At 37.3% G+C, this 20,107-nt stretch overlaps 1 protein-coding gene across 30 annotated transcripts in view; it reads left to right on the top strand.

The window, feature by feature from the left end:
- Nucleotides 1-20,107, top strand: part of PEX5L (peroxisomal biogenesis factor 5 like) — a 782,439-nt gene that overhangs the window by 579,424 nt on the left and 182,908 nt on the right. For 6 of the 30 annotated variants that reach the window (XM_021071221.2, XM_021071220.2, XM_021071217.2 and 3 more), the window contains exons 1-3: nucleotides 5,814-5,954; nucleotides 6,691-6,830; nucleotides 8,294-8,365. The exons of 6 other annotated variants lie outside the window; for them this stretch is intronic. In XM_021071221.2, coding sequence (XP_020926880.1) covers nucleotides 6,738-6,830; nucleotides 8,294-8,365 — 165 coding nt within the window. In that variant the 5' untranslated portion in view covers nucleotides 5,814-5,954; nucleotides 6,691-6,737. Of the gene's footprint in view, nucleotides 1-5,737; nucleotides 5,955-6,690; nucleotides 6,831-6,999; nucleotides 7,178-8,293; nucleotides 8,366-12,587; nucleotides 12,674-20,107 lie in introns of those variants that run through there. 18 more of the 30 variants (XM_084990384.1, XM_084990381.1, XM_021071224.2 and 15 more) reach the window with 14 other exon arrangements.

Below are 20,107 nucleotides of genomic sequence, written 5' to 3'. Positions count from 1 at the left end.
CAGAGGTAAATACTTACTATCTAGCCTCCATTAAAGAGAAGTTATTTGCAGTAAACACTGACGATCAAAGGATATGAAATTGAGGACATGATGATTAATATCAACTGGAACTGCCTATCACACCCTGGATTTGTCTCAAAAAATTGAGTTGTTTGATCACTTGCTTTTGCCTGAGAACTATAAAAATCCCAGCCCTTTGATCAGAAATCCTCTTTCCTAATCCTAGTGATAGGACCTATCACTAGCACATAACACTAGAAATGTAGTTCACTGATTTGCTTTTCAAATGAATATAACAATTTGCTATAGGGTAACAGATCCTAAACTTTTAGTACTCTTATTTTGGAAGCTGAATAAAGCAATGACTTTGCTTGTCTGAGTTTTAAATTAAGTAAACCTTGGAAGAAAGAATGTATAAAAATGTGATAGTATGAACTATATGTACTATGCTTTAAAAATATATTACAGAAGATAGATGGACAGATATGCAAAAAGCAAGTATAGTAAAATGTTAGTGGTAGAGGAATTCCCTCTGTGGTACAGTGAGTTAAGAATCTAATTGCAGGAGTTCCCTTCATGGCACAGTGATTAACGAATCCAACTAGGAACCATGAGGTTGCAGGTTCAATCCCTGTCCTTGCTCAGTGGGTTAAAGATCCAGTGTTGCCATGAGCTGTGGTGTAGGTTGCAGACGCGGGTCAGATCTGGTATTGCTGTGGCAGTGGCATAGGCCAGTGACTACAGCTCCGATTGGACCCCTAGCCTGGAAACCTCCAAATGCCCTGGGAACGGCTCAAGAAAAGACAGAAAGACAAAAAAGAAGAAAAGAATCTGATTGCAGCGGCTCCAGTTGCTTCAGAGAAGTAAGTTTGATCCCTAGCCCGGCACAGTGGGTTAAAGGATCCAGTGTTGCCACAGCTTCTGTGTAAGTCACAGCTGCTGTTCAGATTCAGTCCCTGGCCTAGGAACTTCTATATGCTGCGGGTTCAGCCACATGAGAAAAAAAATGTTAGTGGTAGAATCTAGGTAGTAAGTATACAGGTGCTCACTAAAATTCTTTCAACTACACCATATACTTAATTTTTTTATGATAAAATATTGGACAAGGTATATAAGAAGCTGCATATCTAATAATTTGTGTACTTGAGAAAAAGTCATTCACAAGGATGTAAGATTGAGTAATCTTAATGGATATTTATGTTGGAGAATTCTCATCTTTGGAAAATATAAAATTCTTATAAGAAGTTTTCAAGCTCTTCAGGTTACTCTCTTATAGACCAAGAGCCACTCTAAAGGTAGGAAAGCAGCATTAAGGAGGGACCATAAGGCTATAGTAAAAATTTTATTGTGCATCACTGCTACTTTAGTATTCAATTAGTAAGTAACTGGAATATCTATGTTCCCAATTAGACTTAGCCTTAAAATTAAAAAATTACTAAAAATCTGGACATATGCAAATGACTTAAAACGTGGTTTAAAATGCATATTTGTTATGCTTTCATCTCTTTTTTCACCCAGCAATATACCTTTAGAACTGAGTTTGATTACCATATGTTATGTTTGCCCAAGCCTAGCCACACAAAACTAAAAAAAATTGCATCCTGTGGCTATTTTGTTTTGTCATAACATCACAGTTGGTGGGAGGAGAACACAACTGTGAATGTCTTTAAGAAAGGAAAAAATAGTTTCTGAAAAATGCCAAACCTAAGCCCTTCTGCAAACGATTTTCTGTAATGATGACATTTTCCCTTCAGAAAGTTGATTTCCTCTGTATATAAGAGAAATTAAAAATCTGCAAATTGTCCTTTTACTTGGTAAGGTGATTACTTTCTAATTAAACGTTCTGTCCAGGATTATGTCCTAAATGGGGAAACTCTCAAGCTTTTATTCCAAGTCTTTGGGGAGAAGCTCCTCCTCTCTTATTTTGTATTTTCTTTTTTCACTGTTTCTTTGGCTCCCACAGGAATGATCTTGGTAGATGTGCTGACATTGTGGATCTTAAAAAAAAAACAAGGGACATGGGACCAAAATGATGTCAAAGAACTGAAGGCTTAATATTATAAGGGAAAGTCAAGAGGAAAGGAGCATATTAAATGCAATAAAGAAAACATCCACTTCACCATCCTATGACACTTGCCACAAGGGACAAAAGTAATAACCATAGCATGAATCTCTACATTTTTTAGAAAAACAAGCTTTTATTCCTCCAGAAACATAATAAAGGAAGGGTAAAGCCCTGACCCAGTCACTTTTCCGCAAAGTAGACTTTAATGAGTCTTTTCTATGGCAATTTTATGGATCTCTGAAGCAATCACATTTTCCTTTTTTTAATAATTTTATAAAAGAAATTCATTCTTACTTCAAAAAGAACTCCCAAGTATACAGAGAACACACAGATCATGTATAATTCCATCATCCAGTGAAAAGAACTTTTAATATTTGAAATATATCCTTCCAGATTTTTCTTCTATAAATATATATATCACATATATTTTAAAAGAGAAACATTCAATTTTTCTCCAAAAGCACTTTGTTCTTACTTTCTTGCTTCATGAATTATTCCCCTTCACCCTCCGGTATCTCCATTTTCACTTTCTTTACTGCTCCTTCTTGAACAATAAACACACTTAATACCTTTACACAAGGGAAGAGGGGGAACTATTACTTTCCCAGTATTCTTGCCCTGTATTTTTTGTCTTTTCACTAGCACACTCTCTCTTTCTCTTCTCTTTCTCCTGTGCTAAGAACACTTAACATGAAATCTACGATCTTAATAAATTTTTTTGTCTTTCCCTTTTCATTCAAGCTTTCCTAAGGGAGAATAAGCCCTCTCTTAACCTTACTACCAATGTATTCATTAATTTACTCTAATCTTATTTCCACCTTCACTAATTTTTGAAGTCCAGAAGTCCTTGATGACTTCTAAAATGTCAAATACAGTGAAAGTGTGCATTTCACTTCCTTACTTAACCTTTCATTGGTATTTGACACCATCTACAACTTGTTTTCCCTTGACTGCATTCTGGCTCTCCTCCTACGCCTGTGAGCACTCCTGTTCCACCTCCTTCATTGGGTTCTTTTCTATGGCCCTTTCTTTAAATGTAGCAATTCTATAGGACTCATCTCTTCTGTCTCTACATTTTCTTTTTTGTGATTTCAACCACTGCTACAAATCTAATTCAATCCATATGTCCTGCCTTTATCTCTCTTCTAAGATATAGACCCATCTATCCAAGTGGCCAACCGGGTTCTTCCAACTGGAAATTTCCACAGACACTATGAACTCAGCAAATATCTTCTTAGCACAATATTTCCCTTCACAATCCTCGTCAATGACTAAGACTCTATTCAACTGGTGGCAACACCATTCAACAGCTATAATAGTGAAAATAACAGTAAAGATGTTTCTGAAAATATTTGATACAGATTTGCCCACTGAAAGAAGTAATATTTGCATCTGTTTTGGCATCCTGTCAATCATAAATTACATTTGAGACTGATTCATCCAATTAGCTCTAAAAGGGGCTGCTAGATAATTTGATAACTAGGAGTCCATTGGTGACTATCAAGAATGCAATTACAGAAAATTGCAACCTGATTGTGGTTGGTTTAAAAGTGAAGAGAAGTATTCCATTGTGTATATATACACCACATCTTCCTAATCCAATCATCTGTTGGACATTTAGGTTGTTTCCATGTCTTGGCTATTGTGAATAGAGCTGCAATGAACATGTAGGTGCATGTGTCTTTTTCAAGGAAAGTTTTGTTCAGATATATGCCCAAGAGTGGGATTTCTGGGTCATATAGTAGTTCTATGTATAGTTTTCTAAGGTACCTCCATACTGTTCTCTGTAGTGGTTGTACCAGCTTACACTCCAACCAACAGTGCAGGAGGGTTCCCTTTTCTCCACACCCCCTCCAGCATTTGTTATTTGTGAACTTATTAATGATGGGATTGAACTAGAGACTCTCATACTGAGTGAAGTAAGTCAGAAAGAGAAAGACAAAAACCATATGATATCACTTACATCTGGAATCTAATATACAGCACAACTGAAGCTTTCCACAGAAAAGAACATCATGGACTTGGAGAATAGACTCCTGGTTGCTAAGGGGGAGGGGGAGGGAGCGGGATGCATTGGGAACTTAGGGTTAATAGATGCAGACTCTTGCCTTTGGAATGGATAAGCAATGAGATCCTGCTGTGTAGCACTGGGAATTTTATCTAATCACTTATGATGGAGCATGATAATGTGAGAAAAAAGAATGTATACATGTATGTGTAACTGGGCCACCATGCTGTACAGTAGAAAACTGACAGAACACTGTAAACCAGCTATAATGAAAAAAAATCATTATATAAAATAAAGAAGTGAAGAGAAAGGGACTATGTGTGGTGAGTATGGACCACTCTTTCAAGTTTGAAAGTAAAGAGATGAAAGAAAAAATGAGTGTCTTTAGGGGAAAGTAGATGTGAGGAAGTCATCTTTTAGGACAAGGAATACTGAGCAATTTTACAGGCTTAGAGAAGGAAGGTGGTGGAGAAGAAGGAATTAAAGCTAGGAAGAATAAGAAGATAGGAGTTGAACACTGACCACTATGAAGAAGAGAGTAAGAAGGTCTTTGTCCCTTTTCGTATATTATATATTCTTCATTAACATTTGCTTTAATAAATTCAGATCTACAATTTATCACTTATTGAAGCATTGAATAAATAATAGGAAAAAATTTTTGGAAATATTCACATGCAATCTTTAACCTTTATTTTGATGTCTCTAATTAGGAAAAAAAAACTGTAGTTGAGGCTAATTTGTACAATTAACTAAATCATGTGTTCCTTTTCCCTTTCAAAACTTCCTTTTATATATTCCATTCCTAATGAGTATAAAGAATCCTTTTAATTCAACCCATACGCAACTAGCATCTTTCAATTAAAACTCTTTCATAAACTCTTATTTTAAAATGAATATTGGGTGCTTCCTTTTTTAGGTCTCTGTCCCATCAGATTTTGTTGTTTTGTTGTTATATAAAATTTTCTTATATAATATATTCTATATCTGTGGCTATATGTTGTTCCTCTATCCAGTTTCCAAGTTTTATTGTTTATTTAATTCAAGTGAATAAATCTACCTTTCTGTTCTACTTTTGCAGAAACAGATAGGGTTAGGGAGAGATGGTGGAACTTTTACAGAGAAGAAAATTTACCAATTAGGCTTAATGTTCCTAAGACAACAACACCTCTGATTCAGTGGTATTAAAAAAATTTGTCAGCACTAAGAAATAACTGGATAGTTCTCTTTCCAGTTACTTAGAAAGTGTTCATAATGGTTTGGGGATGATGGCAGACACTGTGTTTGGAGTTTCAGAGATTGGACATGTATCCTGAGCTGAAAGCACCTCACAGGGAGCGAGGCATTCTCAGCAAATGATGACTACTTCCTTTCTCTCTTTCCTCATTTCTCCCACCTTGAGGTCCTCACCATCTTAGCTCCACTGCACTGATGCTGTCACTCAGCTGCACATAGGTAATCAGTGGACAAAATCGGCTCTCAGCAGGCAGTGGGCAAAGGATGAGGTGGAGAGGGGCCTAACCTTACTGTACTGCCTCAGTGGAAATCCTCAGCTCCAGCATCTGTCAGGGGAGGTGGGAGGAGCACAGGAAGTGATTACCCTCTGGCTTCTCCTCCCACAGAAGCCCTGCCTCCTCTGCTTGGACAGTGGGGAGGTTAGTTTTCTTTCTCCTTCTAATTCAGTACTTTGGCTAATGTGAAAGACCACACAGACGCTATGGAGTTGCTTTTTGTGCTTGACAAAAGTGCATAGATAGAAGACAGGGATTCCCGGCTGGGAGGAGGGAGGAGAGCTGAAGATCCCTGCCTGGGCGCCCGATCTAAGCAGTCAAAGTGGGAAGCTGAGTGCTTGAAAGAAGATTATACTCGCACTAGAAACAATCAGTAAGTGAGCGAATAACCATTATGGCTTAGAAAAGGCTTAATCCCCCTGGGGTTATGGGGTGAGCTAGAAAATATTGCTTAACTCTAGAGTAAAACTTGAAGGCTTCCGACTCTGTGTACAGTTGTCTGCTGTTTGGAGACTAGGAGTTTAAGTGCAAACCCAGAGCTCTAAATACCTCCTCCCACTCTTGGAAAATGCCAACTACTACTTACAGTAGTTGGGGATATAATTTCCTTCCCTGACCTATTCTGTTCCTGGGAATATTACTGCTAAACCAGATAAGGAGTTAGGATTCAGTTGGAAAGGTGGAATCTGGTATTGGCAGAAGAGGCGATCTTGAAGCAGGTTCTGTGAATGCTGACATTGTTGTATCTATTAGCAGTGATTTGTTAATCACAAGAAAGTCTGGCGTGGGGCTTTAAAAAAGGAAAATTGAAAGCTTTTATGACAGAGAAGCTGAGTAGTCCATCTGTGTGAAGTGAAATATAAAAAATCTGTATATTAATAATGGATGGAGGGTGTATTTGAGCATTAAACTAGAAAAACAGTCATGGAACATAGCAGTGCATGGATAAAAATTAGCTAGAAAAGGAGAAATTATAGTTTCAATGACTTTTTGTGCTATCCAAAAATTTCACAATGTTTACAAAGTCAAGGCAATGATTCAGGGATACTTTGATTACTGTATTACATTATAAAAATGTTGCTGGGCAATATCTGTGGTTCTGTGGTCAGCAAGTTTTGGCAATGAAGCCACTGCCGCTGGTGCAAAGAATTCTGGGATGTCTGACAGTGAAATGGATGGAAAGACCCACATTCCATCTCTCCTTAATGCCCTTTTGTCCAGAAATCGGGTCATGCAAATGAGCTACTTGGTACGTATACAGATCAATATTTGGAAAGACATTTCTAAGTATTTTGCATTATAGGGTCTCTGGACAATATCTTATGGCAACCAGTGGACTAAAAGGATACAGAGGCAAAGTGATAGGAAGGAAGTCAGCTTGATTGAAACCAACCTTGTTCTTTTTTGTTTTCCATCAGTCCTGAAATGGAACCTCAAATGAGGACAAGAATAATAACAGAGAGAAATACTGTGGCCATCTGTTCTGTTCTAAGTGGCTAAACTCATTAATATATGAATGAGAATTCAGATTTTATTTATGCATCATAATACTTGAAGATTCAGAAAATCTCTTTATTACAGAAAAAAAAATGGGAGGTATGTTTATTGAGGAGGAAATGTGGAAATTTGGTTTTGAAATGTTTTAGGAGAAAGAACAGACAAGAATCATGTCCCACAGCATGTAGATTTATGTCATGTTTGCTGAAGGATGTAATTATTCCTCCAATGAGATGAGACTTTTAGAGTGACACAGTAGATGCAAACATAAGAAATATTTTTAATTCCTCTAATTCTAGTTGATATAGTTAATACCTAGAGAAAGGATTATTTTTTTAAAAAAATAATAACCTTGAATTACAACTATGTAGTGAATTTTATTCTTACTAGTCCACTATGGACATACTATGGTTTCTGAAATTATGAGGAAACAACTCATTTGTGATATTTCCTTAACCGTTACACTGGGAGAAAGAAAGAAAGAAAACAAAAAAACAAAAAAACTCAGACATATATCTTTCTCCTGTAACATAGCAATACAATGGTTATCATGATCTGTATCCTTTTCTAACTTTATAACTTTTACTATGGAGAAGATAGATGGGGGAAAATGCCAATAAAGTACATTTTTTAAGTGGTCTCTACTCTTCCAACTTTTCAAAATGCTTAATTTTGAAAATTACCTTGTTTATCTTTTAAAAATTATTTCTAAGTTATTTTTTCCAATGTTAGTTTTCATCAAATTTATATTCAAATATAGAAAATCTGAAGATTTGTTATCTGAGTGGTGTTATTCTTACTTATTCTTAAAAAATATGTAAAGGATTAAAACAAAACATTTAACAGTTGAAGTCTTAAGCATAGTACAGTTACTAAATGCAGTTTCAGTCTATAAGAAAAATGTGCTGGGACTCTTTAAGGAATTGCTTGTTTATCTCAAATTATTAAAGAATATTTTCTAAAAATGTAGAATTGAAAAAAGCTGACAGTATTCAGAAAAGGATTAAAGGTATAATTTGGATGGAAGAGGCTAAGCAGAAGCCAGCAGTTTAATAAAGATATTTGCTTTCATGAGAGATTGACATAAAGAATGATGTATTTTGACTAGTGAACAAGGCTAAGTAAAGACTTTTATCTTTAAAAAGTATTAAGTGGAAATTAACATTTTTAATGGAAAGAAAACTAAATGATCATTTAAAATTATTCTTTCACAAGAAAAGTAAAGAAAAAGGATATGGAAAACTAAGCAGTGATGAAGACCTGGAAATAATTGTTGATCAAAAGCAGGTAAGTGAATGCTTACATACATTTTCTACTGTTGCATTGTAGATTTTTGACAATTGAAGCCCTTTGAGCATTCAGCCCTGCCCTGGCAACTATATTAACTTGTCCAGCTGAGGCCTGCATAAAAAGATAGATTTTGAGAGCAGCTAAGCCTCCCCCATACAACACCTCTGATCCACTGACTTCTGTATGATGTAATATCTGTGCCCTGTGTGTAGGAATAATGGAAAATAAAGCAGAGCAAGATAAGACAACTTTTGGAAATTAAAAGCCCCACTAGAAAAATGAACAATGATAATTTTGTTGGGGGGAAAAAAAAGACTTAAACAAGAACCAGAAAGTATATTATTTTGAAAATGAGCAATGCAACCATTAACATAAAACAGTATAATTCAGGGGGAGGGGATGAAAGATTTTTAAAAACTGATAAGTTTAAAATATATCCCCAGTTTTCTTTCTCAGATTGCAATAAATTTAGAAATCATTTTTTAAACAAACAAAAAAAGAAGTTATTTAATATTTTTTTAAACTGCCTGTAATTTGAGAAACATCTAGCTTGGATTTCATATGGGTCCATAAGGTGAAATGAAAACTGCTTAATAGACCATAAACAATGATACACCAGGTAATGGAAGGTATCCAGCTCATGCCACTGAATTGGCATTAGCCCTTAACATCTTTGTTAGTTATCAGGTAGACAAGATAACTGCACATCTATTTCATGTGTAAGTGGCACTGATTCTGAGGGTATGTAAGCTCAGGTGGAGTTAGAGAAATAATTCAAAGGGATCTGAACAGATGAAGAAGTTAGAAAGAAAGCAGTCAGCAAGTTACAGAGAGCCAAGTTGAATTTGGACAATTTCCTAATCATGCAGTTTGTTTTGCATCATGGTGATTGCTTTAAAGGGGCCATTGTGTCGATTTCTGAAAAAAGGGGAAAATGACATCAGAAGATAGCAACTGGGAACAGTTGACTTACAGACTGACTTCTTAGGTCTGAAATAATTGAAGTAACTGAAGTCGTCTTTTGGGGAAAACTGGCCAAGCAAAGCATCTCCCCAGGGGGTGCAGAATATATCCATACTACAGGGTTCACACAACCTACCTTCAAGTTTTTCTTTCCTTATCTTCACTTTCCAGAGTAAATTGTGGTGAAGTGTTGGGTTTGGCCCTGTGTTTCTACTTAGTGCCAAATTGTCAGTTCAATTAATAAGATAAGTGGGACTGGAGCCTGAGTGCTCTGCTGGGCTATTAACTAGCATTTTAACTATGCCAGATTAATTACTTGGGGTATGTGATCTCCATCTCCCACAGATCCTGCCCTGTAGACTGGCATTCTGATGAAACGACTGGACCTCCTTGGCAAAAGAATTCATAAAATGCAGGGAGTTCCCGTCATGGCTCAGTGGTTAACAAACCCTGCTGGTAACCATGAGGTTGCATGTTCAATCCCTGGCCTTGCTCCGTGAGTTAAGGATCTGGCGTTGCCGTGAGCTGTTGTGTGGGTTGCAGACGCAGCTCGGATCCCATGTTGCTGTGGCTGTGGTATAGGCTGGCGGCTACAGCTCTGATTCAACTCCTAGCCTGGGAACCTCCATATACCGCGGGTGTGGCCCTCAAAAAAACAAACAAAAAAAAAGAATTCATAAAATTCAATTGAGTGTATTATGAGAATACACATACCTATACATTTCTCTATGAAAATGAAAAGTTTTTTTTTTCTTCTTTAATCACGTAGAAGTTAAATTCCTACTCTTTTTGTACTTCTTTCATGTCATTTTACCCCCAAAGGTGCTTTGCTTTTCTTCCTTTCTTTTCTTTATTTTCCCCTAAAGCTTCTTTTTGTTTTAAGTGAATTTGGGGATTCAGAAAAAGGTGTCATTGTTCTTTTATTCTCATGGCGCTTTTCTTAAAATGTATATTGTTGTGCCTGAACACATTTTACCAACTGTTAAGGAATCTTTTGAAAAAGAGAACCCACTTTCCTTCTTCTTCAGAAAATAATGCTTTTTTTACTTTGATCAAATGAGGAAGGATTCAGTTTCTCAGTCACTGTTGCCTCTGTTGTTATCATGTTACCTCTGATGCCGTTGGACCAGTTGGCACCAGTTGGCAGTGACCCAGCTTTGCTGAGTCATTCATGTCAAAACATGTTTCAAAAGATGAGTAATTATAAATATGAGTTGGCTTTGATGTTTGCTGTTGGCAGTAAGAGTAGTCCTTCCTTTGGGGGAAGGTTTATTTGGTGTTGATGTAATGAGCAAATACTAGGTTTGAAACAATGACAACGTTGACACCTCAAAGTAAAATATTTGGGAAAACATTCTAATTCGTCTTTATAACACTATGAAAAATTCTTCCTAGGTTTAAGAGATCAACGTTAAAAGTGTATGTGTGTTTATGTGTGGATGTGTATAAATTACAGTTATGTAGTATTGCCTCATCTCATAGATATTATATGTATTTTTGGAGGGGAGAGGAATCCTTATGTTCAATGTAGTCTTCCTATGCCTTTTCAGAAACATAGTAGAAATGTGTTAGTCTAATCTTCATATAATTGCAAAAAGCTTTTTCAGTAAATTGTGCCAAAAGAAAATCTAAAGGAAATAAAATAGTTGGAATGCTGTAATAGGCAGAAGTCTACTAATCTCATTGTCTGTCATTCAGAAGCTGTCATTTTACAAATGCTTTGCTGTTTTATCAGTCATGTGATTTGCAAGTTTTGTACTTCCACAGAAAGCCCACAGTTTTACTTATATAAGAAAATTAATAACAGAAGTAGCACAGAGTATGAGGATTTTGTTCACTCTGGCTGCCCATGTTCAGGGAGGTAAAATGTGATTTCTGTGTTATCTCTACGTGAGAAAAAGTAATTTTGGAAATGTATAAGGTTTTACTCCTAAAAGGCCATATTGTGCTTTTCTCTTTGTAAATTTTAATGGTGAGATTTATTTGAGATACACATTAAAACTTTCCAGAGAATTCTTAAATTAGTGTTGACATCCGAAAACAATAGGAGGTGCCATATAATATGTAATCACACATCCACACACTTCTATGGTCATTTAAATATAAATGTATCATATGGGCAGTGAAGTCTATATTCTCTTCCAGAAATCCCTAGAGTTTTCAAACTGCATGCATAGGAAAGTAATCAAAGGAAACACTGGATAAAAATTTTTATGTCGAAGAAAAAGGGAATTCTTTAGTGGCCTAAAGGATTAAGGATCCAGCATTGTCACTGCTGTTGCTTGGGTCACTGCTGTGGTATGGATTCAGTCCCTGTCCTGGGAACTTGCACATGCCCCAGGCATAGCCAGAAAAAATATTTATGCATCTAAAATCCAGAGATTTGATATAAGTATATACATATATTTCATTAGATGTATACTTATATACCATATATAATATACATATATATAATTATATATATAATTATAATAAAATACATAGAATTAGTTCTATATTTGGCTTTCTAGAATAAATATTGAAAGAAATTTGTATATGTATTTTGGATTATTTTTATAATTTATTAAAATATTCTTTCCCGATTAGAAGAGGATACATCTTGTTTAGGAAAATATTTCATGGACAAATGAATTTCCTTTGAAGTTACTGAGATACCAAGGGTGGGAGTGGGGAAGTAGATAGTCAAGTGATTAAAAACATTAGCACTTTGAATAAATAAATTTATTCTAAGTTACTATTTTTAACTAGAATAGAGTCAACTTAATTAAGGTTTATGATATATGTGCTGGATCAAGATCACTTTTTTCCTAAAATGTTTTCAAATTCCAAGCAGACTTAGAGAAGGTAACCAAGGCTGACACAAAATCATAGAATATTACAATTGTAAAGAGGATATACTTGTAGGTTCAAGCTCTTCAAAATGATTTTTTGTTGTTTTTCTTTTTTAAAAAAATAAATTGTATTTGTAGTGCATTTTTTATTATAGTTGATTTACATGTTCCTTCAATTTCTGCTAAACAGCGAAGTGATCCAGCCACCCATACACACCCCTTTTTTTTTATTTCATTTTCCATCAGGTTCTTACCCAAGAGACTGATACAGTTCCCTGTGCTATACAGCAGGACCCCATCACCCATCCATTCTAAATGAAACGGTCTGCATCTACCAACCCCAAACTACCCATCAGCCCCCCTCTTTTTCTCCTCCCCGCTGGCAAACCTGCCCTACAAGTCCATGATCTGTTTCTTTTCTGTAGGGAAGTCATTTGTGCCATATTTCAGACTGCACATATAAGTGATACCATATGGTGTTTGTCCTTCTCCTTCTGACTTACTTCACTTAGTGAGTGTCTCTAGTTCCAACCATGTTGCTACAAATGGCATTATTTTGTCCTTTCTTTTGGCTGAATAGTATTCCATTGTATATATGTACCACATCATCTTAATTCGTCCATCCGTCAGTGGACATTTAGATTGTTTCTATGTCTTAGCTATGATGAAATGTGCTACGATGAGCATGCAGGTGCATGTATCTTTTTCAATGAAATTTTTTTCTGGACATAAGCCCAGGAGTGGGATTACTGGATCATATGGTAGTTCTACATTCAGTTTTCTGAGGCACCTCCATACTGTTTTCTGTAGTGGTTGTATCAATTTACATTCCCACCGACAGTGAAGGAGGGTTCCCTTTTCTCCACATCGTCTGCAGCATTTGTTGTTTGTTGACTTGTTAATGATGGCCACTCTAACTGGTGTGAGGTGGTACCTCATTATAGTTTTGATTTACTTTTCTGTAATAATTAGTGATGTTGAGCATTTCTTCATGTGCCTGCTGGCCATCTGTATGTCCTCTTTGGAAAAATGTCTCTTTAGGTCTTCCGCCCATTTTTCAGTTGGGTTGCTTGTTTTTTTGTTGTTAAGTGATATGAGTTATTTGTATATTTTAGAGATTAAACCTTTGTCGATTGAATCATTTACAAAGATTTTTCTCCCACTCTGTGGCTTGTCTTTTCGTTTTTTTAAGGGTTTCCTTTGCTGTGCAGAAGCTTTTGAGTTTAATTTGGTCCCATCGGTTTGTTTTTGCCTTTATTGTCATTATTCTAGGAGGTGGATCAAACAAAATGTTTCTGTGATTTATGTCAAAGAGCATTCTGCCTGTCTTTTCCTCTAGGAGTTTAATAGCATCTTGCCTTAAATTTAGGTCTTTAATCCAGTTTGAGTTTATTTTTGTGTGTGGTGTTAGAAAATGTTCTAATTTCATTATCTTACATGTGGCTGTCCCAAGCCATTTATTGAAGATACTATTTTTCTTCCATTGTATGTTCTTGCCTCCTTTGTCCAGAGGTGCTTGGATTTATTTCTGGGCTTTCTATTCTGTTCCATTGATCTATTCTTCTGTTTTTGTGCCAGTACTATAATAGTATGTTGTAGATTGAGTTCATTGTAGGACTCAGAGTTGCAGCTGCATATCATTCAGTGCAATAAGATATGGAAATGTCAAATATCAGCCCATTACAAGGAGAACAAGTGTACATGGATAAGAACCATGATTCTCAAATTTTAGCATCTCAGAATCCCCTTCTCAGAACACAGATTGCTGGGCCCCACCACCAGAGTTTCTGATTTTGCAGGTTGAGTTATGGCCCAAGAGCTTGTATTTCTAAGTCCTCAGTTTATCTCAGATCCCAGACCATACTTTGAGAATGGCTGGGTCAAAGGAAACAACTCTTGCAATGCTAAAGAGAAAAAAATATATGTATGACTTATGATAAATTTGGCATTCTTCAACTAAGTATTACTTGGAAATCTAAAAGCAAGATTATTGACATCCAATGTAATGATGCTGAAAACAAGAAAATCATGGCTATTTACAACTAAAAGTGCCTTCGAAGACCCACAGGTACAGTCTACCTGAATTGCTATCTTGTGGCAGCCTTGTGATCAGAGATATTTCCTTATCTGTAAAATAATACTGTGCATTCTTATTTTTAAAATAATACTCTGCTCTTCCCATCTCTTAGAGTTTCTCTAGGAAGATAAAATTTGCTAAAAGTTCTTTATAAACTGTAAACCATTGTGTCGTTTTAATTAGCTAGTCATCACCTCCTATTAGTCTGCTTGGCCTGCCATACAAAATATCGTAGACGGGGTGGCTTAAACAACATACATTTATTTCTCACAGCTCTGAGGGCTAGAAAGTCAAAGATAAACCCACTGGCATGGGTGGTTTCTGGTGAAGGCTCTCTTTCTGGCTTGTAAATGACCACCTTCTCACTGTATACTCATATCCTCATATGGCAGAGAGAGAGAGCTGTGATCTCTCTTCCTCTTCTTATAAGGGCCCAATCTTCAAGGCATCATTTAACCATTACCACCTCCTTGCAGGCCTATCTCCAAATACAGTCATATTAAGGATTAGGGCTTCAACACATGGGTTTGGAGGGGACATAAATATTCACTCCATAAAACCACCCTACAACCTCAATTTAGCCAAGAGGAACGTTGATACCTAGCATGATGAATCAAGCTGCTCAGAGTTCCTGGTTAGTACAGAGAGAGTACTGGAAGGCAGCCTTCCTTCCTGATGTCCAGCTTTATACACTATCATCCTACACAGCTCTGTGGTCGCCCATTCCTGGTCATCCCAGATGAGAATTAAGAAGCTGTTTTGCTTAACTGCTCTAATTATATAAAATAACTAGTTGATGGAAGTATCATAATTGGCCAATATTTCTTCATTGAACCCTCCAGGGAAACTTTTTCCACCAACACTCCTTAACTGTTTACTTCCCTCTCTGCCTTATGGCTTTGTTAGGAGAGAAATGCCCTTCAAAGCAAATATATACAGAATTAGAGTTGAAAGGTGATTGTTGCCATCTGCTCACCCTCCCCTTCCCTACACAGCCTCCTCCAGGAGATCCTTGACCAGGCATGAGAAGCACCATGGAGAGAGACAACACATACTATTCTTAGCCTAAAACCTTTATGAGAATCTCCTTTTAAATTTATAGAAGCCTTAGCAGAAAGCAATGGAAACTACAATTTCTGTGAAAAAGAAGAGATGAAGTATAGCCACCCCTTTGTGTTTCCAGTAGCGCATAAGCTTTTGAGTAGGATTGTAATTTTATCCTGGTGATTGTTGTGGCAATGAATCCTAAAGAGGAAAATACAGGCCCACATGGAAGAAAGAGAAAAATGGGTTTATAGGAAAAGATATTGATCTTACTTCTGGTACTAACAGTGAGTGTAGTCATGCCACCATCTAAGCAGCTGACCCGATTCTTGGACCCTTAAATAGCGAGAGGAATGGGGGTGATATGTGTCACTGCCTTGTACTCAGCACCATCTGGCCAGTGCTTTTTTTGCCATATCAATGTGGTGAGTTAATTTAAATATAATTCCAATTCCATTTACCTCTGAGGAGACTTATAAAGCATGAGATCCCATCTCTCGGTGTCATGTATAGCATTCTCCCCAGGTACCTTCTTGGAACTCTGTGTTGGTCACCAAGAACAGAAACCCCTCTAGAGCTGCAGAAAAGAGACAAGCTGGGTGGCCTGGAGATTCTGAAGCGGGATACTGTGAGACTCTGGAGGGACCAAGCACATTATGCAGCTGTGCTTGCCTGCATTATGCTCATAGCAGACATAGCCTCATTAGAATTTTCCTCAGGAAAGATTGATAGATGAGAAGTGGATCAATGAAAATAGACCCTATCTGTGTGTGAGGAGAGAGACTAAAGCTTTTCAAATGTGCTGTCTGAAATCAGCATCAGAGTAAACAAAGATTCACTGCTGTAGTCCAATCAATGCCATCTTGTCAGCAAAGCTATTTATCATCAATAAATGTTGTACAAGGCATAGGGAAAGTTTTGCACCCAGTAAAATAGAAAAATTACTGGGATAAAGGCATTTTCACCTGCATTTTATTCCTAAATATTACCTGCTTGTATCAAGTAATATGAAAATAGTTCTGAGTTATTGGTTATTGGAAAGGGAACAGAGGTAGAAATCACAGTAATGCAGAGTATCTTTATTTTTTCCTTGTAAACTCACAGTGGTGAGGGGTTTTTTAGTTTTGTCTTTTGCTTTTTGGGGTTTTTTATTTGTTTGTTTGTTTGTTTGTCTTTTTAGGGCCACACCCACAGCATATGGAAGTTCCCAGGCTAGGGATCGAATTGGAGCTGCAGCTCCTGGCCTATGCCACAGTCACAGTCACGCAGGATTCAAGTCATGTCTATGACCTACACTGCAGCTCGCAGCAACACCAGCTCCTTAACCCACTAAGTGGGGGCTGGGATCAAACCCATGTCCTCATGGATACTAGTTGGGTTTGTTACTGCTGAGCCACAATGGGAATTCTGTGGGCTTTTTCGGTTTTTTTACTTCATGCATTTGAATTGAGTGTATGGATTCCCCTAGGCATCACCTCTGTCTCTAGGAAAAATAAAAGGGCAGACCTAATGTCTTAATTTCAGAGTCTTCTGACATGTTACTGAAATCTAAAGGTAGGAGGCCAGAAAATGTAGAGGGTCACTCTTTATGGAGTGACATAGAGGTAGGAAAGAGAGACCTGAAAATGAAGTAGGAGGCCATTGTCCTAATTTCTGATTTTGACTTTGCCACTAACTAAGCAGAAGATCTTGGAGTGAGCAATTTAAGTCCTCCGCGTTTCTGTTTCTTCATCTGTTAAATGGAATAATACCATCTGTCTCAGACGTCTGTTAGGTTCATATGGGGATGCCCCTCCAGAGAGCTTGTGTCCAGCTCAACCTCTCTTGGTCAGAGCCAAGTCTAGAATCCAGGGCCTCTGGTTTGTCTAATGCTCTTTCTCCAGCATCTCACGATTCCTGAGTGTCACATTGGTTGTAAATTACATTTACAACATTTCCTCTGTAAATTACTTATTCCCACTGCTTTGCCAGTAAGCAGTCTGCATGCCCTCTGTAAGACTCTAGTCTGGTGCCCTTTCATGGCTGCCAACTCCTCTGCTGCTGCATGTGTTGGCCATGGTTATGTCTAACAAAATTGTTACACAGTGGTTAAGAGCAGCACTTTCTGTCAGGAATCTGATTAAAATCTGAATGAAAATAGGCTACAGTCACATAGTAGCTATATTGTCCTGGAAAAATTAACCAGCCTTTCTGAGCCTTAGGCTGCTCTACTATAAAATGAAGAAAATACTGTCTACTTCATGAAGAGGCTGTTAAGATAAATAAGTTGCTGTATATAAATTCTTAGCAAAGCGTGTGGCATGAAATAAGTATTTTATACAATATCAGGCACTGGAGTGGATGAGTGGCAGGAGTTGATGGTAAAACCCTTAGATTTATTAGGTGTAGAATCCCCTTGTATTTCTTCAGGACTGAGTTATAATATTTCTAAACAATAAAGTCTCTTCTGAGGTACTAAGTACAAATGCCTCCTTGGATCAACAAAGTACAGAAATGAGGGGAATAGACTGTGTATAAGAAAAATACGGAGTGAAGAGGACAGTGGCTAATGTCACAAGCTAGAAGGGGCACACACCTACCAGCTCCAGCTAATTGCTGTCTTGCTGAAAATGGGCTCAATATCACCACATACATGAAATTTTTCAAGAGAAACAATTAATATGCTCCTTTTTACATGTTTAAAATCAATTTTAAAATTGTATAATAATATGTAGTCAAATAAGTCAGTCTGGGTCTGTATACAGCCCTGAGATTCCAGTTTGTGACCTGTTATTCCCAGACTCTAAGATCAAAGAAGAGTAGGAGGCTGGCCCGGGGCCAGGAAGGCCTCTGCTCTCCCCCTATTTCTCTCCTGTTTTACAGCTTCTCCTTTAGACTTAACCTAGTTGTCAACCTGGTTTAAATAATGGAGATAAAGAGAGTTCCCATTGTGGCTCAGCAGTAATGAACCTGACTAGTATCCATGAGGGCACGGGGTTTAATCCATGGCCTTGCTCAGTGGGTTAAGGATAGAGTGTTGCCATGAGCTGTGGTATAGATTATAGACATGGCTCAGATCCTGCGTTGCTGAGGCTGTGCCATAGGCTGGCAGCTGCAGCTCTGATTCAGCCACTAGCCTGGAAACTTCCATGTGCTGTGGGTGTGCCCCTAAAAATAAATAAATAAATAAATAAATAAAAAGTTAAAATATAATCATCTAGTGGACTTCAGTCCCCTGGAGGTTCAAGTACCTCACAAGGGAACCAGTTAAACTAAAATGCAAAAAATCCCCATTTGATAAAATGAGGTCAGGTAAAGATAAGCTGATATTTCCTCCTATTCAAGACTTTTACCACCTCCTAGTCTTACCACTCTAGCATCTCAGAGAGTAATCAAGGGACCAGCCCTGTAGAATAATAGGCACTTAGCTTTCTTCTACCAGTCCATCTTCACCAGTTTTCCAAATAGTAGTACAAACCACAGGGCTTGGTTAAAAACTGTAATCACTGAAAGACCATGAGTTAGCACTTCAAGTTCACCAAATATCTTAAATGCCATTATATGTCTTTATTTTAAGATATTAATGTACAGTCTATGTTTATTACATGCAGCATAAAAAACTGGACTTTCAAGTTGGAAAAATATATAGATGTCAAGTAATTTTCAAATAGCCCATTTTTTAAAACCTAATGGGAAAAAGTTCTGGCAGCATGTTTTGTCACTGAGAAAAATAAAATACAAAATCGAAATGACATGAGCTGACATGCTGTGTGTAAGAATGATGTGATATATGAAAATAACATCCAAGGACAACAGTGCTTGAAACACAGCCATCTGGAACACAACTTGAAAAGAAACCATTCAGCCTTTCACTATGGAAAGTTTGTTGTGCTCTTACTGGTTTTGATGTTTGGGGATTTGTTTTTTTAGTGGTGGTGTTGTTTTAACTAGATTCATATGGTCAATTGGAAAACTATAAACATTAGAGCTGGAAGGAATTTCAGAAGATAATCTAACCCAGTGGTTTTAAGATCACACTCCATGGAACCCAGCCACTTTGAACAGAGGAGCGTATCTATGTATGCGATAATTCCCCTTAGAGAGCAAGTTAGCCCTTAGAGGTGCAGACAAACTTTGTCTGATGAAAGGGTGCTGCTGCTAAGAAGTTTAATTATATTGGTTCTAGTTCAACCAGAATAAGTTGAGTCGGTATAAGGAAGCAGCTTGATTGTGTCACTAGGCTATTTTATGTTGCAGGAAATATTAGAATTCAGATCTGCAGCCACTAGTCTTGGCTTCATTCATCTACCCCATAACTGCCTTCCTAAATTAAACTGCTTCTTAGCCTTTCTTCTAAGCCCCCTCATGCTGGAAAGCCAAGCATACCAGTCAAGCCAAAAACATCACTTGAGAGGAGTGTGTATTTCAAGTGCACAGCTAACTCTATTAAATTTATCTGATCTTTATGAAAGGCTGTCTATATGAAGTGCTTTCTACTTCATAAAGAGGTCTCCCAAACTTTGTGACAATTTCCCAGTATATATCAGGCACAGATGTTAAAGAGTTTTAAAGTGGAATTTGAATCTCCTACAATCCTCCTAACGAGATTAGCAATGTGTTTCCTCCATGTTGAAGCAGATGGTTTTCCACAGCTTATCTCTCAAGTCTTCTCTACCTGGATCAGCTTATCATCTCCCTTTCATCTCCACAATCCCTTTCCCTGGGGACTGTGAACTAGGCCCACAGTTCAACATCTAGCTTCCTGGTCCATCCATTCTGAAGTGAGCTGCCAGCACTTTGTCTAATGAACCTGCATGTGACCTCACTGATTACTGATTCTATCCA

This window comes from Sus scrofa, chromosome 13 (genome assembly GCF_054392235.1).
Source record: "Sus scrofa isolate SSC_HxYL_T2T_F1_AM1 chromosome 13, Sscrofa_HxYL_maternal_Yorkshire_Landrace_v2.0, whole genome shotgun sequence".
Classification (NCBI taxonomy): Eukaryota; Metazoa; Chordata; class Mammalia; order Artiodactyla; family Suidae; genus Sus; species Sus scrofa.
This window is presented reverse-complemented; position numbering and strand designations above follow the sequence as displayed.